This window comes from Vulpes vulpes, chromosome 2, assembly GCF_048418805.1.
Source record: "Vulpes vulpes isolate BD-2025 chromosome 2, VulVul3, whole genome shotgun sequence".
Classification (NCBI taxonomy): Eukaryota; Metazoa; Chordata; class Mammalia; order Carnivora; family Canidae; genus Vulpes; species Vulpes vulpes.
Window position 1 is genome coordinate 158,220,420 of NC_132781.1, and position 22,198 is coordinate 158,242,617.

The 22,198-nt window shown below is 50.1% G+C and overlaps 1 protein-coding gene across 6 annotated transcripts in view; it reads right to left on the minus strand.

Moving 5' to 3' along the window:
- VWA5B1 (von Willebrand factor A domain containing 5B1) overlaps positions 1 to 22,198 on the minus strand; it is a 64,345-nt gene that overhangs the window by 21,167 nt on the left and 20,980 nt on the right. For 3 of the 6 annotated variants that reach the window (XM_072750981.1, XM_026012060.2, XM_072750983.1), the window contains 10 exons: positions 20,745 to 21,015; positions 17,482 to 17,627; positions 16,486 to 16,617; positions 15,721 to 15,845; positions 11,859 to 12,035; positions 7,615 to 7,725; positions 5,509 to 5,711; positions 4,921 to 5,035; positions 3,102 to 3,287; positions 496 to 679 (listed from right to left, as the gene is read on the minus strand). In XM_072750981.1, coding sequence (XP_072607082.1) covers positions 496 to 679; positions 3,102 to 3,287; positions 4,921 to 5,035; positions 5,509 to 5,711; positions 7,615 to 7,725; positions 11,859 to 12,035; positions 15,721 to 15,845; positions 16,486 to 16,617; positions 17,482 to 17,627; positions 20,745 to 21,015 — 1,650 coding nt within the window. The remainder of the gene's footprint in view (positions 1 to 495; positions 680 to 3,101; positions 3,288 to 4,920; positions 5,036 to 5,508; positions 5,712 to 7,614; positions 7,726 to 11,858; positions 12,036 to 15,720; positions 15,846 to 16,485; positions 16,618 to 17,481; positions 17,628 to 20,744; positions 21,016 to 22,198) is intronic. The other 3 variants (XM_026012062.2, XM_072750984.1, XM_072750985.1) reach the window with 1 other exon arrangement.

Below are 22,198 nucleotides of genomic sequence, written 5' to 3' on the forward strand. Positions count from 1 at the left end.
TGTGTCTCTGTTGATATCTTCTACCAATGTGTCTTTCCCTGGGACCCTGTAGCTTATTAAACTTTCCCGTGGCCCCTGTCACTCTGCTTCAGAGTTAGGGCCAGTTGTATCTCTTCCACTAGGCAGAAAGCTTCTGAAGGACAAGAGCCCGTGTTTGGGTCATCTTTGCTTCCTACACTGTGTTCAGTACTCAGCCTTAAAAGATGATCAATATGTGCCCTCCGAATGGAAATTATTAGCAGGCTCTAGATGCAAACTGCTTTAGACCTGTCTGTACCCTCTCTCTTTCAAGTTTTGTGAGCTTAGCCAAATAGCTTAGTCTCCCAGCCTCAGTTTCATCACCTGTAAAATAGGTAGACTAGGACCCATCTCTACCTTTGCTAACTATTCCGTGAGATTGTATAAAGTGTTTAGCACATAGTAAGTGCTCAGTAAAATGTAGCAAGCCTGGCCTCCTTGGAAGATAGAGCGAAGCACAAGGAGCAGTGGACTAACCAGGATTAGTGGTGGAGTCTCTGGTGGATGGCTGGGCATCTTTGGGCTGCCTCAGGTTGAAGTGTTCCCCCATGCTCTTGGTACAGTTTCTGCCGTCTGGGCTGGGCCCCTCATCCTGGGAGTGGTAGAAAACGGAGCTGCTGGACCCCTGAGAGTGCAGCATGCTGTATCGTCTCCTCTTGTCCTGGAGGGAGGGAGACAAAAGAGAGCTGGGAGTGGGGCTGGGTGTCAGATAGAACATCTGCAGGGCAGCCAGGGGTGTGACAGGAGGTGGTGGACATTCCACCTTTGAGGATCTGGACTAACAGGAAGGCTTTCTGCTCGCTTGAGTAATTTAGACAGACTTCTGTTTAAGAGACGGTGAATGGAGCTGACTTCATAACATTTATATTGTTTATATTTTTAATTATCTTCTTTATTTAAAAAAATTTTAATGTAATTCTAAATGCCGTTATGTCTCCAAATAGGTAACCAAAATTAACAAAATGAACCATCTGTTCCTTCCATTCCGTTCTCCATGATATAAACATATATATAAAACATAAGGGCTTTGGGTAATTTTTATTTTACAAGAGCTGGACTATATTACTTGCATTTATCAGTATCTTGAATTTCGCACTTAAAACATCTTGGAAATCCTGCATATCAACTCTTCTTTTTAACTTTTGACTGAACAACATTCAACCACTCCTTATTTTTAAGCATTTGCGTTGTGGCTATTTATTTTTGCACCATAAAAAAATTGCTACAGTGAATCTTTGGACATAAATCCATTACATCACTTTTATTTCTCTGTGTTAGATTCTGAGGAGGGATTTCTGGGCTGAAAAGTCATGTCTTTCTAATTCCATTAGTTATTTCTGGATTGCTTTCCAGGGGGGCAAGTCATATTTACACCACAATATGCAAGGGTACCCTTCCCCAACAGCTTTGCTAGTAGCAGGAGAAAATTTTGCCAGTCTCATGGGTAAGGAAAGGAGAAGGCATTTATTTGCTGATTCCTTCCAGTGGTAGGGTCTGTTGATGATCTGCTGCCTCTCAGACCCCCGGGAAGGGTCTAGATTATTCAAAGACTGACTAACATTCTGTTTAGCATCTTCTCCCTGCGTTTGAATGCCCCATTCTCCATAACACATTAACCATTACCCTGACCATGATTCTTAGAAGACTCCATAATATTCTAAAATCTGGAAATATCACACAAAATTCTGACATCTCCTGCAAGATTGAAAACACATGTAACACAGAGCCCACATTCCTGCATGGAAAGTTTGTTAGAGCTGCGTAGGGGCCACTCAGTTTAGATGGGTGTGTGCTATCCCGTTGGCCATATTCCTTACTGCTCTTATGGCCTGTCTATGGATTCTGTGACAACTGCTATCTCTCATGGCATTTTCCCCTTTTATTTTTAGAAGTCCATCTCATTCATTTTATACCTGCCCAATCTCTCTAGGCAATGAGTTTGTGACCCCTGCTTAAAAATAAAACAAGATGACAAATCCTTCAAGCAGAAGTAGAGACTCTCACTAAAGAGGAAGGATGGAAATCTCAGGCAATCTCCCACATTTTAGCATGAATTCCACATTCCTTTGAGAAGTTCCTCACTTTTATCTCACTCCTGTCACCACATACAAGAGAATTATCCATGTAAATAAAACACAAATTCATCTGAGGAGACGTGACCCGAATAGAGTGTTTGAGGAAACAAAACTGAGTGCAGTTGTTCTAAACCGAATTGTTTATCAAAATCACTTTGGGGAGATTATGTAAAATACAGGTTCCTGGGCCTTACCCTCAAGGACTTTATTCAGTAGACCAGGATTGGAGCTTAGGCTCTGCGTTTATTTTTTTAAATTATTTTTTAAATTTAATTTACTTTATTTACTCTAAGTTAATTAACATACAGGTATTATTAATTTCAGAAGAGCTCAGTGACTTTGCATTTTATTTTATATATTTTTTCATTTTTAAAAGATTTTATTTATTTATTCATGAGAGACACAGAGAGAGAGGCAGAGACATAGGTGAGGGAGAAGCAGGCTCCCTGCGGAAGCCTGACGTGGGACTCGATCCTGGGACTCCGGGATCACGCCGGAGCCACACCACTAAGCCACCCAGGTGTCCCTATTTTTATTTTTTAAAAAGGTTTATTTATTTATTTGAGAGAGAGAGAGAGAGAGAGAGAGAGAGAGAGAGAGAGAAAGAGCAAGCTGGGAGAGGGGCAGAGGGAGAGAGAGAGAGAATCCTGGGGCAGACTCCCTGCTGAACGCAGAGCCCTACTCAGTATTGAGATTGAGGCCTGAGCCAAAATCAAGAGTTGCCCGCTTAACACACTGAGCTACCCAGGTGTCCCTTGGGCTCTGCATTTTAAACACATTCCCCTAATTTTCCTGCTGTAGGTGATCTTAAGAACCACATATTGTGATGACAGCATTTATCCAAGCAGTGCCACCGTGACCACATGCCCATGGCCTGGCAACCATACCCCCCATAACTGTAAACCTAGATCCAATTAATTCCTAGCAATTAATAGTGTTTCCAGCTGAGGATGGCTTTGTGGGCAAGTTTGTGGAGCCCTACTGTTCGGGAATGTCTGAGATACTTACAGATCTGTGATGGGAGATGTATAAGGAGGCATCACACACAATGCCATATCCCACCAGCCGCTCTCCAGGGAAGAGGGAGCTGGTGCTGACAGGCGAGATCAGGACCTCGGTGGTCTCAGGGAAGACCCACTCCACAGTTACATCACTCAGGACTGGGGCCATGGCCTTCTTCAGGGATTTGATCATCTGTTGGGTGGGGTCAGAACACAGGTTGGTGGCATGTGTGAACAGGGGCATGCTCAGATGAGAAACACAAAGACCATGGGAGTATGAGCATGGGTGTGAGCTTTCCTGTAGGGGGTGTGAGCAGAGAAAAGTAGGCCTTGGAGTGGCTTGTCCAGCAGTGAACATGCCTCTGAGCTCTTTAGACTACTAGAATGTCAGAATTGGAGCAGATCTTGCTTCTCTAAAAAGCTTAGCATTTTATAATGGAAAACCCAAGACCCAAAGTAGGGTTGTGTTTAGTCCGGGGGCACACAAAGTTGTGTCAAAGCATGGACTGGATAGTGATCTTGAGCAAGTTAAGTTGCCTTCCTGGACCTCAATTTCCTTTCCTGGTAAAGTGAGTTAGTAATTTTCAACTCTCAATGTAGTTGGGAGGATTAGCTGAGATCTGAAGTAGCTGCCCTGTGATAGGTGTTTAATACCTGATAGCTGGGGTTTAGCATCACCTAGCTGATTTCTTCAAACATACTGCGAAGTTGATTTGGAGGTTACATGAGATTAATTATATGAGAAAAATGATTTGGAGATTGTGGCAGCCGTAAAGGTCTTCCAGATCTTCCTTTGGAGGAAGACTGTGTGACCTTTTGCGGCAAGCAACGCAGTTAGGTGATAGTCTCTAGATGCAAAGCTCCAGCTTTCCAGTCAAGACTACACCTCTCTCTGGAAGCCCCCAGGCAATGACTGAGCATGGCAGCGATAGCACCTGGCATTTTAGCCCAATCTGCCTACCTAATGGGTACTCTTTGCCCCAGAGATCCCTGTTGGGTTGGCTGAAACCTTGCCAGACTTGCAGTCTGAAGCTCTCCCTGCAAATCCTGCTTCCCTCCTTTCCTTTCATAAGCCTGCATGTACATTAGGGGCTGAAGAGTTCTCCTTCCTGCTTCTTCCTCTTTTCTCTTTCACAGACATTATCCCCCAGGGAACCTCTTGTAGTTATGAACATTTTTTTAAGGGTTTATTTATTTATTCATGAGATACACAGACAGAGAGGCAGAGATATAGGCAGAAGGAGAAGCAGGCTCCATGTAGGAAGCCCAATGTGGGACTCGATCCTGGGACTCTGGGATCACGTCTTGAGCCAAAGGCAGACGCTCAACCGCTGAGCCACTCAGGTGTCCCTGTAGTTATGAACTTCTTAAATCCAGCTCTGTGTCTGATTCCAGGAGGATCTGGACTGACACAAGGATTTTTAAAGAATTGGGTTATTTGTACCAACTATGCATAAAATGGAGAGATGACTATAATCTCCTTTTTTTCTGGGTTCTTTAGATGTTTCTGAGCCACCATTTGTCATCATCAGTTATATAGCCAGAAATGACCCCAAACAGAACTCTATCCACAGAGGCAGTGACTCTTTCAGAAACCCCAATCCTGCCCAGCGAATGGATGGAGCATGTGATCCAGTGGCTGTCTAGGGTCCTGTACTAGCCCCAGGACTTGCCTGATGTGGCCTCCACCTCTCTGATTCTCACTGGGATGTGAGAATGAAATCCTTGGGTGAAATGAAATCCCAACTCTACCACTGAGTTGCTGTATGACCAGTTGGGGCCTCTGAGACACCAGCACCAGAAGAGACTGAGGCCCTTTTGCCTACCTTCGGTTGTAGCCGTTCCCCCTCCACCAGAAACTCAGCACTGCCCTTGGACACAGTTGCCAGCCCTCTCACCAGTCTGTGGCAGACGTTGGGTCCAATTCCAAAGCTATAGCACCTGGAGGAAGGGGAGGAGAGAGACTGCTACTTTCCATCCTCTGTGCCGTCCTTGTCCTTTTGGTGGGGAAAAGGACAGAGCATGATTCAGCAGAGCTATCTCAGAGCTGATCCTAACATCTGGCAGAAGGTGAAGGAGAAGGAAGAGGGCCATCAGTGGACACTCACCTTCACAATAGCCCGTAAACTCCCACCCCAGGACTGACTCAAAGCAGCAGGAAGTACTTCCTCCACCTAGGCTGTCCTTTGGGAGCTAAATGCAGAGGTGTGGTTATCTCATCCCATCTGAACTTTGAGGGAAGAAGGCAAATTTTGAAGTCAGCTGCGCCACCCTCGAAGCAAAGCACTGCAGGATTGGAGGTCTCTCCTTTCCTTCTGGCATTTTCCAGGATGCCCCACTTCTGGCACCCCAGCCCAGGGCAGCCCACGGCAGCCCAGGATAACCAAAGCCCTAGACCTTCAGCCTGTGCCCACCTGGTGGAGAAGGCATGGTTTCGCACCAGTTCTAGCACCTTGCCGGTGTTGTTGACGGCACCATCTGTGATCAGGAAGAGAAGCCGTGGGTGGCCTCGGTGCACTGGCTGCCGGATGATCCACTTGAGTGGGGAAAGGATGTTGGTGCCACCCATGTCAGCACGCATTCTCTGGATGTTATCACAGGCCATGGCCACACTCTCCTGCAGGGAAGGGCCGTAGACAGGGAATATAGTCCCTAGAATCACCATATGGAGTCAACCTGTAAACCCCCTGGAGGATGAGTCCTTTGCTTCCCTAGATCTTGGTTGGGTCTCACTGGATTGACCCATGTTCCCAACTTCATCTCTGTCCCATGCACAGGAAGAATGGATGGCCACTCATTTGGCATGATTCTGCCCAGTAGCACCCTACGAATACCCTAAATGCTGCTCATGGTGTGCTTACTTGCCACTGTCCTTTCTTTGCTCCTCATTAAAAATATAAACACCCCTGGAAAAGGTAACACGTCAAGCACTGATTGCTCAGCACAAATGAGGTGTCTTTTTCTGATGAGCAAGGCAAGAGGTGTAGAGGTAAGACCGTTATACTAGAAATCTTGAGACTCAAGTTGTGGCCTGCCTGTGGCACTAAATCCCTACAGTACTTTGAGGAAATCATGTGCCCCATGTGAGCTTCAGACTCCCTTCCTCCTGGATCAGCACTGTGGAACCCAACTGGCCAAGGACTCTGGATGGATGTCACTGCAGCAAAGACAGATTTCCCCTCGGATGTCGGATGTTCTGTTCTTGATTCATGAAGATGTTCTTCTAACAGCCATGCTTGGGGTAATGGCATGTATCAAAAGTCTTGAAATGGGTATATGTCTTTTGAGCCAACAAGACTAAGGATTCATCCCAGGGGAATCACTGAGGATGGGTGTGGAGCCTTTGCTACAAAGATGACTGAATAGAAAAATATGGAAGCAACTGACATGCCCAACTATAGGGATTTAGTTCAATAGGTCCCAATTTATCCGTGTATTGAAATATTAGGCAGCCATTAGAGTTATGTTGCCGATTAATACTTACTGACATGAAAGTATGCTTATGACAGGCTGTTGTGTTAGAAAGTAGGTTACAGGGCAGCCTGGGTGGCTCAATGGTTTAGGGCCGCCTGCAGCCCAGGGCATGATCCTGGAGACCCAGGATCGAGTCCCACATTGGGCTCCCTGTGTGAGCCTGCTTCTCTCTCTGCCTGTGTCTCTGCCTCTCTCTCTCTCTCTGTCTCTCATGTATAAATAAATAAAAAATCTTAAAAAAAAAGAAAGTAGGTTACAGAATAGTATGGCAGATCTAATCCTATCGTTATTAAAAATGTGGGTAAAGGCATAGAACAAGGTCTGAAGGGGTTTATACTGAGTTTGTAATGTTGGTCTTTCTTTTTTTTTCCTAATGCTATCATGAAAGACTTTTTCTTTTTGATTATCCAGATTTAAAAATTGTGGGCCAATCAATATATTTATTTTTGTGTTTTAAAAACCTATAAAATTATTTTTCACTGAAACGTGTTCTTCCTTTCTCTCTCCCTCCCTTATGTTCTTTGTTCCTTCTCCTAGACCTGGAGAGGACATGCTCCAGTTTTGAATGTGCTGCTGGGGCCCCGGTCCTCTTCTTCTAAATTGTAGGTTGAGCCTTGTGAGTTCTATTCTTAGCCCAACTCCCTACCTATTCACTCTGTCACCCCTTACCATTCGCTTCTTTAGTTCAACCTTGCATGAGTCTATCGTTCTCTTGAAACAGACGCTTCAGTGAGTGGCAGGCCTAGGATATCTCCTCTCTCTCCCCCTTTTCTGTACCCCCTTTCCATGCATACCCATGCTTTGCCCCAAATAGTCTCTATTTTAAAGAGGAGGAATATCAGAAGAGGAGATATCAGCAAATAGCCTACCCAGAGACAGCCTCTCTAGTTCTCTGCTTGTGGGTATCATGGAGTTGCCATAGGTTTGTGTGTGATGGGAGGACAGCTACTGAGGCGGGCCTCAGTGTTATCTGTACTTTCATTTTCTTCTTTTCCTCTGCGTCTCACCACCCACCCACTCCGGACTCTGCCCTGCCCCTTCCTTACCTCACTGTAGGTCTGACTGGAAGGGAAGAGGGTCTTAAAAGTGGATCCAAACCCAATGACATTGAAGAGGCAGGCTGGCATGAGGCTCTTAAGAGCCACCAGCATGGCATCCTGGCAGGCAAGAAAGGAATTTTCAGAGTTTGAGAAGATGTTACTAGCTCTGCCACCACCCATCGATGTTCTCATCCCAGCACAGAAGCAGCCTCTAGACGTGCTTTCACCCCCTCTGCCCCATCCAACAGTCCCTTCTCCCTCAGATCAAGAAATATGCTGACAGCAACCAGAGGCTGGACCAAAGCCATCGTCATAAAACTTGTCATCTGTGTGGTAAGTCTGACTTCTCAAAGCCGTTCTATTATGCTTGCCAGTTCCATTTCACCTCCTGCTGACCCTGAGAGAACACGGAGCACCACTCCCTTCTGCAAGAACAAAATCGACATCTAAGGGAGGCATGTGGCTGGGTCCAGGACACACTGTGGGTGGAAGAGGCTTTCATCCAGGGCCTTCTGCATCAGACGTGCCCTACCTACGGTTAACGAGGGACAGATCTCTTAGGGGACAGTCTCTTCAGTCCATATTTGTTATATGCCCAGGAGATACTTTACATGCATTACTTCATGTAATCTTTACCATGACCCTTTAGGCAGGCACAATATTATCACCATCTTATATAAGAGAAAATTGAGGCACAGAGAGGTGAAATGACTCATTGGTGAGCCTTCTGATAGTGGTAGAGGCAGCACCCAAATGTGCCACCGTGCCTCCAAAGTCTGTGAACACTACAGAGTCCTAACCTACTTAACTATGCAACACCAGGAGCCCTTGATGAGGTCTGTTGAAATAAATAATCATAATGAGGAAAGGTGGAGGAGATGGCAGGAGGGATGATGATGATGGTGGTGGTGTTGGCATAGCGCAATGATAACTATCAAGCAATTACTATGTGCCAAACCCTGTGCTAAGCACTTTCTATTAATAATATCTAATTTAATCTCTATAACATATATTACAGCACAGTGGATAAAAGAATACATTTTGAAATTAGACAAATGTGGGTTTAAATCTCACTTTCCCCATTACTAACTTGACCTTGAACTAGTTATGCCACTCCTCTGAGCCTCAGCTTGGCACATAGAAGATATTCAGTAAATGGTTACTATTACCAACCCAGTGGGAGACATATTAATAGCAACACCTCTGTTTTACAGATAAGGAAACTGAGGCTCCGAGGGTTAAGAGGTTGCTTAAATGGATCACGAAACCTAAGGACAGGACAGCTTTTAAAACATAGCTCTGAGATCTTTATTCATGTGGCTCTGCTGTGGCACAGAGCTCTCCCTCATCCCCAAGTAGTTTATTGATGGTACCCCAGGGATCTCAGCATGTCTTCAGAGAGACAAACTGTATTCCAGAATCTAGAAGGAAGCGGTTGCGAATGGATCTTGGCAACTTCCACAGCATATAGCCTTGCAGGCTCCGCAGACCTGCAGCCCAACTCCCATCCCCCTCTGTAAACAGCAAACATTAACATCAATGTTCCCTCATCTCTTTTTGTTGCCTGTGTCAATACATTTTGTTTCTCTACAAAAGAAGTCAATATCTGCTTATTTTTTCATTAGCTGCTAATGTATATTCCTGCTAGTGGGAGACTCTGCTGATCCCTACAGATTGTCTCTTCTCACACCTATTAGAATTTTTAAAGCCATGTTTTTGGCAGCATGTTGCGGCTGAAGAATGAGACCAGCTGCAGGAGATTAAATTGGCTGAACTTTCCCCCTTGGTGTGGCTCTTCAGATTTCTATTGTCTCCTACCGTCCTAAACCTAGTTTTTACCCCCTAAAATGTCTACCTAATGGGTTGCAATAAATGACCCAAGCAACCCCCCTATGGTCTCATTGGCAATGGGGAAAGGAGTGTGTGCCCTGGGTAATTTCTGCACCTTTCTCTAAAAGGGGCATATGTAGCAGAATGGATTTTGCCAGGGCAAAGCCATTTGTGAAGGGATGACCTTGGGCTCAGTGAGCTGAACTGGAAAAGCCAGCAGGAGAGATTCCAAAGGTGAAAGGGACTGAGAGGAGAGCCAGAGGAAGTTATTGTCTGAAAATTTTGGAAGGTAAAGGTTGGAAAGGTCTTTAGTTCAGGAAATGGATTTCCATTCATAAACTCCCTCCATTTAACTGGTAGTAACAACCTGGAACACTGAGATGACAAGAATATAGAGAATGAGTCCAGGCTCAGCATGAGAAAAAAATTGCCATGGTCAATTATTGATGTCTGTCTGGCCTTGGGAGAGGGGAACAAAGGGACGTGTGACATCTGTTTGCCCTCTCTGAATTAATCGTTCCTTCTCATTTTGCAGAAAGGATAACTGAATCCCGGAGTTAAGAATCAACTTGTCCAAAGCCACATAGCAAGCCAGTGGCAGAACTGATCCCCAAGCCCAGGCATTGCTCTTTTTACTAAACTATGCAGCAGAAATGACATAATCAGAGAAGAGAGCTTTTCTCAGTAGAAGAATATTATAATTCCCTATCAGTAGCGTAAGGAAAATGAGCACTGATCCAAGATATGGCAAGCTTTTATTTCCTCATGAGTTCTGTGATGCCTGGGGAAACGCTTAGCTTCTTGGGGATTCAGTTTTCTTACCTGGAAATTGGCAGGGATAATGGATTAAATGCTCTCTAAGAGACATCATAAGATCCCACAATGCTTTAGAGTAACGGAAGAGATGTCTTACAAATTGACACAGCTATGGAATGAAACGCACGTGGCCACACAGTCCTGGAGGCCATCTCAGCAGGACTATGGACAGCTCCCCCATTCTAATTCTTGCCTATGATCAACAGCAGAGGTCGAGAGAAGGTGACAACCAGTCTTGCACCTCATTGTCAAGAGGCTTCGAACAGGAACTTTGGTCTCATACATGATCGCTCAGTCATACTTCAAGACTAAACCCAAACATATAGCAAGCCTGAGGAGATAGTGGCTCTCCCAGATCCCACTTCCCCTGGCCCTTCCTTGCCAGTCCTGTTGCCCTGGAAACCAGAGTTTGCTCCAGGGACAAACTAGGGGGAGGGGTGAAATTTCAGGTGACAGCAGAGCCTTTTCTCTTCTTGTTCCAGCATCCTTCATTTCCTCGAACTATGTGCCTTTACCCAGTTCAATAAACAGCGACTGGGGGCTTTTTATGCGAAAGTACAGAGCCAGGCTCCATGGGGAGAGATAGATGAGAAAGATCTGGTCCATTCTCTTAATGAGTTCATAACTCCAGAGGAGGAGACACACATCTACACAACCAAAAATACAAAGAACAGCTAGATAATGCCATAATCGAGGCGAATAATCTCCTGAGGGAGATGAAACACTTCTGGATACTTGGGGAGGAAGGTTTATCACTCTTCTGCATTCCTTCAGAACTTCCCACTGCAATGACCAGCTACGGCTGGTTTGCAGGGCTGTCCCCTTGCTCTACTGTGAACTCCTGGAGGGCAGGGACCATGTTTACAACCTGCTGTCTTTCCAGATGGCCAAGCACAGCGCTTTGCACATATTAGGCACTTGAAAAAAAAAAAAGAATGAACCAAATATTTTCTACTGGATTATACGCACTCCTTAAGGCCATGTGCAATGAATCTGTGATGTCAGGTGGCTCAGAACTGACAGACATGACTTTGATCTCAGGCCACACTAGCTGTGTGACCTTGGGTAGATTACTGAAGTGTTCACGATTGGCTTCCTCAATGTGGCAAATGGTGACAATAGAGCCAACCGCACAGGATTATTATCCGGATTAAACACCGAGTCGGGCATTAAGTGGCTAGCGTTGTGTCTGATGCATAGTAAGCCTCAGCAAATGTTGGCTCCTTCCTCTCTTTTCTGTCCCCCCCTCCATGCAGTACCCCGTGAGGCGTTACAGCCAGAGCAGGCACTCAACCAAGGTTTGCAGAGTGCCAAGGAAAGCTAAACATGACTTCATCGCTTGGTAAATGGACCCCAGGACCTCCCCTCACACCATGTCAGGGTTTTCTTTTGGGAACAAGTTGAGTTTGGGTATCTCTGTTCAAACTGATTTTAAAAAGTTAGGTTGTTCCTTGCAGCCATGGGTGGTCATTTAGGAAAGTAGTTCAGGTGTGGAAGGAGGGCTGCTTGGAACAGAGTATTGAGGAGGCTGGTTTGGGGCAGCACTGCTGATCTGCCCTGGAACCCTGAGTCCCGGGGGCAGGGGTCGGTCCTCACATAGGTACCTTGACGCGGTGGATGTTGGTCCCACTCATGCTGCCACTCCGATCAATGAGGAAGATAAACTCCCCATGGGTCTTTCTCAGGTTCGGCTGGACTGACTGGAGGTCAGGGCAAAAGTTGAGCATGATGACAGAATGGTGGGGAATGTCCTTGTGGAGACGTTTCCTGATGATTTCTGTCTGGAGGAGAAAGGAAAACTCTCACTTGGGCATTCCGGGGGTTCAGGACTGCTCCCGGGGGGCTCAGCTGGTCCCCCCATCACTCACCAGGTTTTGTTAAGATCCTACTCATGCTCTGTACGAGAGAGTCCCGGGTCAACCATACCTGGCTCTCGCATTTGCTAGACTTTCAGTTGCATGGACTTTGGAAGCAGAAAGACCGGGGTTTAAACCCCAGCTCTCACCGCCCAGCCGTGTGATCTTGGGCAAGTCCCTTTCCTCTGTGTCTGTTTCTTCATTTTTAAAATGGGACAAATGATGCCCCTTCTTAGGGTGGTTAGAGGAGGAACCTGAGCAGGAAGTCCCGGCACATGGCGGGCCCTCAGCTGGCAAGTGTCTCTCTCTGGCTTTCACCCCCCAGTGTCTAGGCCACTCTCGGGCTCATCTTCCCTGGGTTTGCTGATTCTCTCCTTCTGCTAACTTCCCACTCACTCTTCAGATTTTACCTCTTTAGAAAATCTGCCCCCACCCCCCATCTTTAGGGTAGACTGACTAGTGCTTAGTTTCTGCACCGGGGGAATGAAGACAAGAGTACCTATCTCACCGAGGTTTTCGGATTCGATGCAATGCTTGTGAGGCCTGCTGCCTGGACCTGGCAGTTGCCTCTAAACTATACCTGCTGCTATTTGCTGTGGGGACCCAGGTGCGTCTCCCATTGCAATGTGGTATCCCTGCCTGCTCCCTGGCTTGCTGCTGCCTGCAGGCAGGCCATGCCTGAGTTTCTTCCGCATCTCCGGGGTTTCACCTAGAGCCCTGGACAGAGATGGGCTCCTATGCGTTAGAGGGAGGGCAGGACACAGTTCTTAATCTCTTTGTGTGTTCTTTTTGCTGGCCCTGGCCGCTGCTGCTGCCGAACCCTGCTTCCGGATGCACCCACACACACTGCGCCAAATCTCATTTCCTCTGTCGTCACCCTGCCTCTCTCTCTCTCTCTCCACCCCAACTTCCTCTGTCTCTTTGTCTGACGGTGTCTGTTTCTCTGTTTTCATTTGAGCCCCTTCCCCAACTCAATAGATGACATCCTCACGTACCTGGGTGTTCAAACCCAAGACCTCACAGTTGTCCTCAGTTCCCCTCTAGTCTCACCCCATACATCTACCATTCAGGAAAGGACTCGGTTCTGCACCTAAGATGCATTCTGAACTTGTCTTCTGCTCCGTCTCCACTGCCACCACCCCAGTACCATCTCTTGTCTGGACCCCGAGTGGCCTCTTTTGTCACTTTTATCTCCCCGTGGTCCATTCTTTTTTTTTTTTTTTTTGAGCTAAAGAGAGTACCAGCAGGGAGGGGGCGGGGCAGAGGCAGAAGGATGCACAGACTTCCTGCTGAGCGGGGAGCCAGAGGCAGGGCTCAATCCCAAGACCCCAGGATCATGACTTGAGCCGAAGGCAGACACTTAACCACTTAACTGACTGAGCCACCCAGGCACCCCTCCCTGTGGTCCCTTCTACATAGAGCAGGGAGTGTGATCATTCTTGTCATCCTGTTTAAACAATAGCTTCCCCTCCTGCTTTGCACCATGGTTATGAGGTCCCCTAGTGTCTGACCCCTGCCTACCTGCCCACCCCATCTTTGCCCACTCTGCTCCCTACATTTCAGCAACACCAGCCACCTGTTTCCCAAACACGTCACCATTGTTCTGCATCCTGTTCTGTGTACCAGGTCTTGAGTTCTTCACCACTCACCAGGTCTCCTTCTCAGACACGCTCTTTCTAAACCCCAGGCTAAACAGCGCCCGTGCTTAGCACTCACGGTCAGAGTATCCTGCTTTATGTCCTTCATGGTCTGCAGCCCTCTTCACACTGCTCTTGCTCATCCATTTACTTCCTGTCTGTGCTAGAATGTAAGCTCCAGGAGAACAAGGACATGTCATTTGTAGTGTTGTCTCCTCAGAGCCTGACATCTACTGGGGACATACTGTTTGTTGAATGAATAAACACCAGGATGAATCTGTGGGGGTCATTTTATCTGCCACTGACCTATGTGTGCATCTCTTTTTCTTTTTTCCAGACTCTCTCTCTCTACTTGTCTCTGCCTCTCTGTCTCTTGTACATGGTGTCTCCCTCTGTGTCACTTGCCCCCCTCTTCGCTGAATCACAGCTTTTGACAGCTTGTCATACCTGCTCTTCCTGATTGATGTTCACCCTCCAGATGCCTGCCTCCCTCCTTGGTGAGGGATCACACTCTCTCCGCATGGAGCCCCTTTGCCAAAGGCCCAGCCTGGCTCCCTGGAAGGCAGAGCCCAAGGCAGCAACGGCCACATCTGCCAGTGAGAGGAGTGCCTTCTGGGAACCTGATTCTTGCCTCTCAGAGAGCTGGCATGGGGGCCCTGGGCCGGGATTCTCCAATGTCTCCTTCAGCTACCCTTATCCAATTGCAGTGAAATCCTCACTTCTTACCAACTTTGGGTGATCCCTGTCATCCCCAGAGCTCATGAGAATGCAGGGTATTTGCATCACCAGCCCAAGGTGGCAAATTCTCATTCGCTTGGGCAGTCCCAAAAGCTGCCCCTTGGCAGGCAGGGTGGGGAACTCCACTTCCCCCACTGCTGCCCACATGTTATAGTTCTCAGAGCCCAGGGGCATCCCCACTCTGAGAACCTGGGTCCAGCCTCTCTCCTATTTGACTCATCTGAGGGAGGAGAGGGGGGTCCCTAACATGGGATGATATGAGTAGTGAGCCACTGACCCTTTCCCTTTGTGATCCCTCCTAACCCCCACCCCACCGGGCCTCTCCAGTATGTTGTCTAATGATGGGATGATGTGAACCGGAAGCAGTCTACACATTCCCATACCACTCCCTCTGCCATGGTCCTCTGCCAGTCAGGGAGGGGTTCTTAAATCCCACAAAGCTGCCCCCCAGAATCGACTCTAAGTCACTAGCCTCACATCACCAAAGCCAACTCCCAAGAGGACGGTCTTCCTTTCCTCCCAGCTCACCTGTTCTTTTTGAGTGCTGAGCCTCAGTGTTCTCATCAAAAAAGGGGAAACCAGAAAAAGAAGTGTGCCCCCGCTCTTAAGCCTGCCTTGGCAATCAGGGCCTGGCTTGGCGTGCAGGGCCATGAGCAGAAGAGACGGCCAGTGTACCTTGTAGCCAGTGTCCCGGCCTCCTACCAGCCTTGCCCAGCCCACTCCTCTGCCCAGGGCCTCCTCACACTGGCACTTCATGAGAGGGGGCAAGAGAGGGTCTCCTTCAAACTTTCTCCTCTTTGCCTTTATTCTTCACATCATAATAGCAAGGATCTCGGAGGAAGGACAAGAAGGGAACCCATTCAGCAGGTGGGAAAAGGGAGGCCTGGGGGTAATGATGGGGCTGGGAGGGCACCTGGCTTCAGGGTCGGGGGGCGTCCTCTTGGGGTGCAGTAACCTGGAGAAGACCAAGGTTGTTTGTGCCACCAGCCTAGCGTGGCTTAGGCACCTTGGTGACACTAGGAGGAGGTGGCCTGGCAGGAGGTAAGAGGACAGGGTGCCTGCTGCATCTGGAAGTCCGTCTTCCCACCCGTGCCCCAGCCCTCCCTCCTCCCTTGAGTGACCTGGGCGAGCCACGCCCCCTTCCCCTGCTCGAGATCCTCATTGGTCCAGCGATGACCAAGCCCCCAGGGTCCCCCCAGCTCTGCCACCCCTGACTCGGCCCCAGCCACCCTCACCTGTCTCTCTGCACTGCTATCCTTCTTCATCCCTTTAATGAAATCCGTTCTTCCCTTCAAGTGTTGTTCAAACTCTCCCAGGGTCATGTCCCCTTTCTCCATCAGGACGTGTGGCATGTGGGGCTCTGCAGAGATGAGATCAACTCTTGGCATTTGTCCTAATGTGAGGGCAATGCCAGGGGGCCTTGGTTTGGGAGCAGGATCTTCACGATGGGGAGGACTCCCGACTGGAAGAGGGGGATGGAATCCCTGACTGCCTGGAGGAGCGTGGGGCCATGGGAAGACTCCTTAGTTGGCAGGCAGGGGAGCCCAGTGGTCCCCGATAACTCACTGCCCCTCCCTGGCCTTAGCTTGCCCATCTGCAGAATGAGAGTGGGACTGGGCTCTGATCTTTTCAGATCCTGACATTTTAGGAATCCTTAAAGAGACAAAAGAGTTGCTCTCCGAGTGTTCAGAGCTATGAGGGTCTCATCGAGCTTAGGGTTTCAAGGTCAACTGCTCAGCTGGCCTGGAAGCAAAGTGCCCCAATGGCACTTTGCGTTTGGATGACGCCCCTGGGCCTCTGGAGCTAGAATCTGGGCACTCAATTCTGCCAACTAGAGTCATGTTTCCAGGAGCCGCCTAGTTGGTCTCCTGTCTCTGCCCTCTGTCCCCTGCCCTCTACCTGGCTGGCCACTGGACGAGGGGCCACATGTCTGCACCCCAGGGGATCAGCACCTCTTCCCTCCCACAGGCCTCCCAGGGGCCCCGCCCGGTGCCCAGTACCGCTGGGGTGGATGAGGATCTCCACGGGCCGGTCGAAGGTGTGTCTGTTGGCCAAGGTGATAATGATGCTCTTGGCAGATCGTGCAGACGGGGCGGCGTCGGCTCGGATCTCGTGGGTGGGACTCTCCACCCCTGTGTGGCAAAGAAAGGTAAATAGGCTCAGCAGTCTCGGGAGAAGTAGGGGCTCAGTGGGGGACATGGAGACGCAGGCCAGAGATGAAGGGCTGCTGACTTGCTGTGTAGCCATGGACAGGCCTCCTCAATTCCCCCATCTGCAAAATGGGGGGTTAGATGGATGGTGCTGAGGGCCTTTCCCGCCCTGTCCTCAGGATCCACTGGGGTCAGAGGGTTGCTTCCTCATAGGACACATAAAGAGCTCATCGTTTGGTGGCTGGACACTCTGTAAAGGTCTTTCGTGTTGGAACGTTGTGCTGCCCTGAGGGGACACTCACTGACAAGAAACCGTGTCCTCATATCCTTTATTTAAAAGCTTGAGTGACCATCAGAGCAATGGTCCCCAACTCTGGCTGCATGTTAGGATCACCTGGGAGCTCTGAACTATTCCCACACCCCAGACCACTGCCATCAGTAGCTCTGGGTGGGCTCTGGGTGGCAGGATTTGGAAGCTCCCCAGGGGATTCGACTCTGCAAGATGAGAACCAGGAAGCACCTCTGTGGCTGTGGCCTCTGGGGGAGGACTCAGGGCGTCCAGGCTCCTAAGGACACCGCCCCAAGGGAGCCATTGACGTGGGCATGGGAACAGTCTTGAAACCTGTCCTTGGGAGGGGCTCTTCCTCAGGCAACACATTGGGGAGCAGGAAGTGGGGGTCCGTAAGGCTCCCCATGCTTCAGGTTGCCTTCCGTCGGGGTGGGACAGCTTCCCTGCCCTCCCCTTCCTCTCTCTCCCTGGCAGCTTTCGGCCTGAAGCCCTCCCCACTTCGGGCCCTCAGGTCTTCTTTCAGGTCCCGGGCCAGGTCTGGGCAGCGCTCTTCTCACCTGCGAGCAGGCACGGCCCGCGGATCTCCAGCTGGAAGTTGAACTCGTATTCCATGGGGTTGGACACATCGGTGTCCAGGAGAGTTGCCAGGCACAGCTTGTTCCAAGAATCCAGGGTGCGGATGCCGAAGCAGTGCTTGTCTTTGCTGGAAGGGGTCGAGAGGAGGAGGAGGCGGTGGCAGGTGGGCAGCCAGGGTAGTGGCGGCAGGGACCCGGCAGAAAGAGGGAAGAAGGCAGTGGGCCCTGGGCAGCCCTGGCCCTGCTGCAGCCCAGCCCTAAAAGGGGCTGATGCGCTTCCTCCCACCTCAGACCCTTACTCTGCCACATGACCTGCCTCCAGGGAGAACCTGGACTCAGATATAAGGCACAGCTACCGACAGTGGATGGGCCGGGGCTCTGGGCCTGGTGGCCTGCAGCACTGGTGCACGGAGTTCTCACCAGCGCCCCTAGAAGAGGCATCAGGACCCCATCTCCCCATTTCCCACACGGGAAAACAGAGGCTCCACAAGATGAAGCGGCTAGACTAAGCTCCCACTGTGGGGACTTGGTAGGTCAGCCTGGCTACACGGTGATGAAGCTAACACCACATCACACTGCTTCCTGGATCCCTGCTCTTTGGGAGCTGGGAGCCCTCGCACGAGCCACTCCTCCAAGCCTGTTTCCCATCCCTGAAATGGGGATGATGATGAGTCGCCTTGAGTGAGCACTCAGTGAAGTGTCACCTGCCGAAGGCTCACGTTTCTGGGCTCTCTTTCTGGGTCATTCCCCACCCCGTCTTGGACCCTGCTCCATCCCGCACCCCTGGACCACACCCCCTAACCTAAGCTCTTTGCTCTAGGTGCTTAATGCTTGATAGTGAAGTCCCCTGGTGCCATGTGATTGTGTGTTTTCTAGGAAGAGGGCTCATTGTGTCACTTTCAATCACTTCCTTTGTTTCGCCTGCTGCTGTGTTTCTGAGGTCTGTCCAGGGGGCCGTGTGCAAACCAGCCTCTGCTGGGATGTGGTATCACCTGGGAGCATCTGTTATACGGCCCTTATTTCTTCCTGCCTCCCTGTGTCAGCAGATACCACTGCCATGAAGATCCTCATCTGTGTCCCTTTTGGGGACTTAGGGACTCAGGAAAGAATTTCTCTGGGGCTCCTGTGTCAAAGGCTTGTGTGCTATCCTTGTACCCGCTGACATGGGCACTGGGCCCTCTGCGTTGGAGACGCAGGGCCTACCAGAGCTGGGGACATTCAAGACCTCGGTGGGTCCAGGAACGAGAGGCCTGGGGAGGCCCTGAGAAGCCTATTCCTGCCCCTTCTGGCAGGTGGAGTCAAACAGAGAGGCTCTCGGGAGAAGCCGGGGTCAAATCCCCGTGAACCTCAACGGTGCTCAGAGTGACACAAGAAAAAATAAGAATAATGGGTAAACCCAAGTGTTAGTGAGGAGGAGGACAGGAGGAGGCTCCTGCCCACCGCTGGTGGAAGTGGAAACTTTCCAGCCTAGGAAGCGAACTGGCAATACACAGCGTGTGTCTCGTGTTCCTGGTCTGAGACTGGCTGGTGCCACCAGCTTCTCTGCTGTGCCAACCGGTGTCCTCACCCTAGGCTTCAAGATCCTGTACAATCGGACTCCCCATCATCCCTCCAACCTCTCTCTCTCTCTCTCCTGCTCCTTCGCTCCATTAGTCATGTCGGCCTTCCAGCTGCTCCTCCAACACACTATGCCCACTGCTGCCTCAGGGCCTTTGCACTTACTGCTTGCTCTGCCATATGCCCAGAATGTTCTTCCTCCAGCATATTTCCACCCTCCCCTTCTTCAGATGAGGCTTCAGATGTTGCCTAAACCATCTATTGGAGCTAAAATAGCACCCAACCCCACTCTCTCCCCCACCCCAGCCTCTATAGCATTTAACTTCATAGAACTTCCCTAATATATTACATATTACATGTTACGGGATGGGCTTATTTTTTTTTTCCTGTCTGTTGACATGTCCCCCTGCCCCTATCAGAATGCCAGCCCCATGAGGGCAGGGACCTTATCTGTCTAGTTTACTGCTGTATTCCCAGCACCCAGAACTGTGCACACAGTAGGTGCTTAATTACTGTTCAGGTAGTGATGGAGGAGTGTCCTCCTGGCTGGCTCCACATGGGAAGCTGCACTAACCTTCCCCCAGCTCAGCCTGAAGCATTTTAAAGGTGTCATCCAGAAGCTTGCTGACTCTGTCCTCTGTGTCCCCGGCTGTCCCCAGAGCCCTACCCAGGGTGTGCATGAAACTCCGGGCTATACACCGGTGCTTCCTCCCAGATGTCAACTTGGCTCAAATGTTTGAGACAAGACTTGGGGTGGGGAGAGTTAAGTAGTTTAACTGGTCATTAATTGTGTTCTTTTTGGGTCAAAATAGCGCAAAGACTCTCTGGAATAGATTTTAAAAATTCACGCATGAATGATGACGTACAAGATCTTAAAAGATACTTGAACACAGCAGGTAAGAAGCACCTCCTCTCTCCTTGTACAGGAAACACCCATCCTCCTCAGTCCACGGGTGGGAAAAAGGGACGAGACCCAATTTTCATAGCAGGTGCTTCAGGCTGCGACCCGCCTTCTCCTCCTGTCTACCCCTCCAGGGGAGTAGAGAAAGACTGTCCTGCCCTGGGCTTGTGGTGTCCCCAGCCCCACCTTGCTGAGACACCCCCTCTCCCCCCGTAATGGCTTTTTGTTGCTTTGGAGAGAAATCTGAAGTTGGCCAGGGCCACAGGGCATCCTGTGTGTCTACAGCGTCATCTCCTGTCACCCTGCTTCAGTTTCTCTCTGAGGTCCTGTCCTTGCTACCTCAGGGCCTCTGTCCCTGTTCTCACCTGTGGGAACATTCCTCTGTGCGCCCACCTCCCTGTCACTGCTCAGCTCTTGGCTGAAATATTACTCCCCAGGGCAGCCTGGCCTGGTCCTTGGTCCCCCAGGGTGGGTCCCTTTTTTATACCATCAGCCCAATGAACTTCTCCTTCATTGCACTTTTAATGATCACAATCATGAATTATGCATGCAAGCGCAGAAACAATGACCTACATATCAGTTGTGTTCTTAGTTGGATGATGATCTCTCCCACCAAGCTCCAAATAGGAAGGGGCCATGAGGATTTGGGGCCCTCTGTCACCCTGATACCCAGCTCAGTGTCTGGCACTCAGGTGCTCAGAAAATACCTCTTGTCCCCTGCCTTCATCCAGCTGACCCCCTGCTGCCACCCAAGGCTCTGCCCCTGGGCTGGGCTGGGGCTCCTTACCCTTGGGCCTGTTGGGTGGAGGGGCCCACGCTCTCGGTGCAGAACTGCGGCACGGTCGGGGTGCAGACAGCAGGCAGCAGGACCCGCACAGCCCCGCTGGGCAGCGTCGGGAGTTCGGAGGAGGTGCTGACGAAGATGGTGACGTTCTCCATGGGTGCAATGGTCCCCAGGTTGACCACGAACAGGATCCGCTCCAAATCCTCATCCAAAGCCACCCTCCCTGGTGTGCAGGAAGGCGGGATGACAGAGACCCCCTCTTGCAGATTGTTCCCTAAGTGACAGGCCCGTAGTCAGCTATGCATAGATGATTTCTAGTTCCCTGTACCACAGGCAGGTTTGAGCCCATTTTGCTGCCGGGGAGACTGAGGATTAGCGCGGAGGTGGGACTTGCCCAAGTTACTCAGCAGATAACTGACTCGCTGAGGAGGGAGCTGAACGCACAGGGGTCTGCGGCCAGGCCCGCGTACTTTCCACGGCACCATGCTGGAGTGGGAGGCTGGGACCCACAGAACCTGGACAGAAGTCACCCATCTGCAGACTCTGCTCCTCCTCAAAGGGTCACAGTTAAGCACCCTCCCAGCCTTGGGGCAGGTGCTTTTGTTCATGTCTCCCCTGTTGTCTGAGAGGCTGTTCCCTCACCCCTCCCCAGCCAGTGTCCCCCAGCCACCGACCGCTCCATGGAAACCTCCCTGGTCCCCAGTCGGACCCTCTTTCCCTCCTCTGACGTTATCCAGACCTCTTCTGCCAAAGGCGCCCCCACCCCCTGCTGTGGTTACCCCGAAGCATGTCCTAGCTGTCCTTCTAGGCTCTGAGCAGTCGTGATAACGAAGGCGACTGGATGTCTCACACGTGCTGGGCGCTCCTTACAAGACTCTCCAATGTCTTAATGATCAGGTGAACAAATGTCATCCGATCACAGATCCAAAGGTAAGGGTCCCTTCTGTCACATGATACTTGATCTAAACTCAAATCCTGACTGTCACCGACAGGCTGTGTGAACTTGGGCCGGTCACTCACCCTCTCTGTGCCTCAGTATCCATAATAGCGGGCAGAGTAGCTGTGACTGGAGTCCTTACTCTCTGTCAGAGACTGTCATCTCCACAACCCACACACCCTGTTGAGCTTTGGGTGTATCTTGTGATCAGTTCCATTTTACAGACGAAGTTTAATTTTTTAATTTAAGCTCATACCATTCGCAAGCAATGGGATGGGGTGTGGGGGGGGTCAAGCCCTGGTGCAGTTCGTTCTACAACCTCTGAGCTCAACGGACATGCTATCTGTAGAGATAGGAGCCCTTTCGTGGCTCTGATCTTCACCACGCTTTTGAGGTGAGAACAGGAACAAGGTTCGGAGAGGTCGCATTATTGGCCCGAGGTCACACAGGATTCCTGCCTCCTGGTTTAGAGCTTTCTCCACCCTATCCCACTCCTGTCCTTTCAGTCTGCTCGAGACCC